Raw genomic sequence first — 5000 nt, forward strand, 5'->3', positions numbered from 1 at the left:
AGGGAATACATTAACAAGTGGCCGACCTGTTTGATGACGTACGCTTTGAGATATCTCGTATCTCCGTCATTTTCACGAATTTTTTAAACGTCGTCTCTCTTGATTTCCCCGATTCATTTTTCTTTCTACCTAGCTAACATGTCTTCAGCGTTTATTCAAATCGGATAAATGAATTTCAAAAATTGTGCTCACGTTCGTTCTTTGGCAAATTTGAATATAGAAAGTGTTTTTCCCTTTAGGAGTGTGGTGTAGGGTCAGTCCACCCAGAGATAATGATCACCACGAGACCACCCCACAATGTCTCACGAGAAACTCTGCGGAAATATTGCTGTATTTCCAAGGGTATAAAAGACTTCGATAATGTGGATTCCAGGTTAGCTGCTTGAGGCAGTAGGTTTTTGCATATTATTCATTATACAGCCAATGGAGATAACTCTACATCTCGGGTAATTATTTCTCATTAGACAAAAAGTGTTTGTGTCAATTTAAGTCCCGTAGGTCAATCAAACTGAACATGTGAAACTTCTATTTACACCCAACTTTTCGACAGTTGGAGAGTTAAATCGAACAAATTGTCTCCACCATTTCAAACGACGATTCAAGCGAAAGAAAAATATTTATGGTCTTAAAAGGTTTGATGAATATTTTCCTATTTCAATTAGAGTGCACTACAGATGTTTCAAGTCGGTTTATTATTCAAAGTATTTTCATTCTTTCCGACCAATGAGATTTCAATGTTATTTCCTCTCACAGCTGCTATGTTACTCAAAATGAAATCTTTTCTACCGACGCATTTTTGTTGCCAATCAAAAAAGTATTCGAGCAGTGATTTGTTCGATGTCCTGCAAAGCGCGCAATTAATTTGTTTCAGCTCGCTTTTCTATCATTCCAGTTAAAACCCTGGACTTAGGAGAATTGTCAAGGCCCTTGAATAAGGCGGTCATCTCCCCTCGACTTTAACGGGTAAGAAATATTTTGATGTCTACTTAGAAAACTATTTCCGTTTGTATTTTTCAAAACGTTATCATTCTGAATAGAAGACCATTTACAGATCAGATTGTGGATGAACTTTGAACTCGATCAAATAAATTACACTTAGCCACCGAGACTGAATCGCTAATACACATTTGATGTTTAAGGAAATCTTCGCATACTTGCTATTGAGCGAACCAGATTTGGCCGATACTGCAGGAACTCGGTGAGAAACTAATCATCGAGCGCTATATTACAAATAAGGGGAATAGAAACCTTACTTACTAATATTTCAAAGCCAATGCTATTTATAGTAGTTTTGGTCTGGTTTTGTAAGCCTTTTTTTGATAGTAGCAGAAATGGCGCTCTACATCTCTAATTTATGACAACTATAAAGTTTTGCCGGGGTATAAATTCGTAAAGTCATGCACCGATAGTTACAATGACCTTTTATTTGTTTTTCACGCATTTTTTATGTGATTTGCCCAAGCAATCACTCCTTAGCCTCTGTGACCGACTATTTGCGAACGTGTGGCTTCGTTCATAAACGCTATAGTTTTGAGACGGGGCCTTCGGTTTATTTTCTTTGTCCGCCAAAAAAATCTGGAGTTTAATCATTTGATGTTGTAATCAATTATCCAAGACCGGAGTGTTGGTCTGGCTGTGGTCTGCATCGTCCACCTACCGCAGTGATGCTTCACCTAATAAGCACGAAATCGGTTGTCGATTAATGACAGTGAAGACCTCGTGATTTCAGTACGAGTGCGACTTAAACTTTCAGTAATGTTCTGCACAAGAGCACTAAGGCCAAATTTTGACCTCCAAACCAAACCAAACCCAAAGCGCACTTGTGCACAAACTCTAATTCCGTCTGGATTCCACCGATGGCAAAGAATTAGAAGCATAAAAGGACATTTATTAAGCCACTCCAAAAGGACCTTGGAATTTGAAATGTGCTCTTTCTCCATCTTCTAGGTAAATTAACAGCGTCAATCGATTGGAATGGCAAACTTCGCAAATGAAACCTTTTTGAACAGCTCAACAACGATTCCCACATCTCAGCCACCAAACGATGCTGTCAAATGGAAGCAGGGCCTTAAAGTTTTCCTCATCATAGCAGAAGTGACAGTAGTTGCTCTTGGACTTCTTTGTAACATTGCCGTTGTATACGCTTTTCTTTTCTACAAGAAGCTAAGAACCAATGTAACCAACTACTTTGTTATATCCTTGGCAATATCGGATATCTTGACAACGGGGCTTGTCGCGTCATTTCATTTGGACGCAACTATAAAAGACCACCAATGGACACAAGGTGAATTTATGTGCAGTCTTTATACCACAATGTATTTACTGGCCGTACCGAGCTCAATTATCAACCTGTGTGCTGTCACTGTGGACCGTTATTTGGTGCTAAAGATGCCTCTCCGATATAACTCATTAATGACACCTGGAAGAGCTGTCTTTATAATTTGCTTGCTGTGGATTTACGCCATCATTTGGGCGTGTCTTCCTGTTATGGGATGGAAAATTGATCTTCCGGCTGTCGAAGATGGCTACTGTTATTTCGTTTCCACAAAGGAATACAACATTGCGGTCAATGTCTTTAACTTTTTTCTTCCCATGATCTTCATGGCAATATCTTGGTCGCTCATCTTTGCCATTGTACGTCAACACCATAAGAGGTTTCAGAAAATAGAGAGGAGTCTTTCCTTAAACACAAACGAGTCCTCGAATTCTAGCAACGGCGAGGCTGCTCAAATGAACGCTTTACCGTCTCCTAGAATAGAGAAAAAGGAAAGAAAAAGGCTGCGAAGAAATGTTCGAGGCTCGCGGTACATCGGCTTCATTGTCGTTCTCTATTATTTCTGTTGGTTTCCCTATGTAACAGTGAGTGTTATTGCGAATATCTGCGAAATAATCTCTGTCAAATATTTAATTCCTGTACAACTTTTCGATGTTTTTCTTGTGTTGGGGTTTTTGAATTCTGCTCTTAATCCATTCTTGTATCCGTTCCACGACAAGCATTTTAAAGAAGCTTTCAAGGACATGTGGAGGAAAATCAAAAGTAAAACACTTGTTAAGATGTCGCGACTGCGCAAAACGCAGAAATGGTGTAAATGAATAAAGAAAGACGAAAGTTGCTTAGAGGATGTCATGAAGTTCACATGTTCTTGCTTTCTGCATTGGCAAGCAAAGAGCGTCAGCTTTTCATATTTAACTGAATGGATGTGAGGAGGAAAAAAAAAAGACACCATTAAGGCCTTCAATCATGCTTCACGCTAGGGCTTGTGCTAAAATGCTGGAACTGAGGTTTGCGGAAGTAGCGTGACATGATACTCGGGTCTTGGATAGGAAGTCGGAGAAGTGATTAGTAAGAATGAGAAAACAACACTTGATCAAAAGATGTTTGTTTTCGGAGAACTCTTAGGTCTTGTGTACTATTTACCCAGGTTAATTTAAATTCCAAGCATTAACCAGAGCACTAGCTCTGACCAGATTGATTATCCTTTAAAGACAATAACCGAGGCTCATGATGTAATGCTATTTATTTCCTAACAAGCGAATGGCGGAGAGAACCTTAGCCTGTCTCGAAATCAACCATATGTTTTAAGACAATGAAATCACCGATTGACCTTGTTAAATTAATTAATCCTTCGACTTCCAGTATTGATCAGTATGTAAATTCACCTATCAATTTCACAATACACTTTCAGGTAGTCAGCTATTGAGAATGAAGATTATTATTAGCTCAAGAGTATCATCTTGATTTAACACCAAATTCTCATGACCAGCCAACGAATAACGTTAGGAGAATTAATGGAGAGGAATGGTTAATGCAAAGGCTTCAAGAATTTGTACCACTTCATAGGCAGTCCACAGATATCGATCGCAAAGGGCTTTTGTTCTGCCCAACGGCGCCAGTTGTCCTAGCTAGGGTTAGTAGCATATATTCATGCTGTTGATCTACACCATATATCAATTGTAAATAATTATCAATCCCATTACAATATTGAAGAAAATCATATATGCGCTACAGCTCGTTTGCAACCACGCAATGACAATTACGCTAAACGACCATGTGCAGTAATGCGTCCGTTGGAAGAATGATCATCTAGTTGCTAGGCAACGGGCGTAAGGAGGTCGTAGGTTGCCCAGAACTCTGATTTTTCGCTTGTCCCTTCGCCCTTCGCCCGTCGCCAAGCAACTAGTTTCTTTTAATGACCATGCCTTTCAAGAAATGATTAAAAACAGTTCGCGGCAAAACTTACAAGAACAGAGCAGAATTTTGATTTTGTTCCAATAGTAACACTGAATAACGAAATTTCCTTTCAATGCCACGTGTGCTACACATCTTCGTTTGCTTGATAAGCCAGCTACTTCCGTGTAAAAATCTTGCAGACTATAAATCATATAAATGAGTCAATCATGTAAAATGCGCTTTTCGTCCACTAATGTGTCCCGAACTGCAAGTACTAAAATGCGCGCCAAATAGACCATATTGGAATTCTCAGTATTGGACTGGAACTAGCTTGCAAAGGAAGCTCATGTGGGGGATTATATTAAAAAGTATTTGCATTTGAAAAGATTCCCCCGCATTAGCCTCCTTTGCAAGCTAGTTCCAGTCCAACACTGAGAATACGAATATGGTCTATTTCGATAAGGGTGACACTGGAAGTGCCCATTTGCTCTTAGCCTGGAATACAGACAATTAAAGTTAACGTCCACCAAATTTTGCTCCTCAAGTATAGATAAAGATTTGCATGTGGCTAAACCAAAAAATAAAGCTGACTCAAACACTTACTCTGTTGTTGCAAATAAGTAGCAATGCTTAGATGTAACGGGAAACTTCGCGGTGGATTTCAAAATTGGGAGTGCATCTAATTACGCGCATGTGCAGTTCTGGAAACAAGCAGTAAAATTTGGTTTAAAGCCGGTGACACACGGTTCAAGATTTGTTGATCAACAAATGTTGCAGCTGTTGTACAACAAATGTTGAACAGTGTGTCATGCCATGTTGAACGTTGAAA

The 5000-nt window shown here is 39.3% G+C and overlaps 2 protein-coding genes across 15 annotated transcripts in view; one reads left to right on the top strand and one right to left on the bottom strand.

Annotated features, from left to right (window-relative positions):
• Positions 1-4510, top strand: part of LOC138049579 (5-hydroxytryptamine receptor 4-like) — a 26961-nt gene extending 22451 nt beyond the window's left edge. For 5 of the 12 annotated variants that reach the window (XM_068895930.1, XM_068895926.1, XM_068895928.1 and 2 more), the window contains 2 exons: positions 893-963; positions 1948-4510. In XM_068895930.1, coding sequence (XP_068752031.1) covers positions 1975-3093 — 1119 coding nt within the window. In that variant the 5' untranslated portion in view covers positions 893-963; positions 1948-1974 and the 3' untranslated portion in view covers positions 3094-4510. Of the gene's footprint in view, positions 447-892; positions 964-1947 lie in introns of all 12 variants that reach the window. The other 7 variants (XM_068895935.1, XM_068895929.1, XM_068895934.1 and 4 more) reach the window with 3 other exon arrangements.
• The window catches only part of LOC138049581 (D-serine dehydratase-like), a 53095-nt gene that overhangs the window by 22315 nt on the left and 25780 nt on the right, over positions 1-5000 (bottom strand). Inside the window, exon 8 of one of the 3 annotated variants that reach the window (XM_068895941.1) lies at positions 4565-5000. This exon is cut by the window's right edge and continues 1021 nt beyond it. The exons of the other annotated variants lie outside the window; for them this stretch is intronic. The gene's annotated coding sequence lies outside the window, so the exon portion shown is untranslated. Of the gene's footprint in view, positions 1-4564 lie in introns of those variants that run through there. 3 annotated transcript variants of the gene reach the window in all.

This window comes from Montipora capricornis, chromosome 5, assembly GCF_036669925.1.
Source record: "Montipora capricornis isolate CH-2021 chromosome 5, ASM3666992v2, whole genome shotgun sequence".
In the NCBI taxonomy this organism is placed as follows: Eukaryota; Metazoa; Cnidaria; class Anthozoa; order Scleractinia; family Acroporidae; genus Montipora; species Montipora capricornis.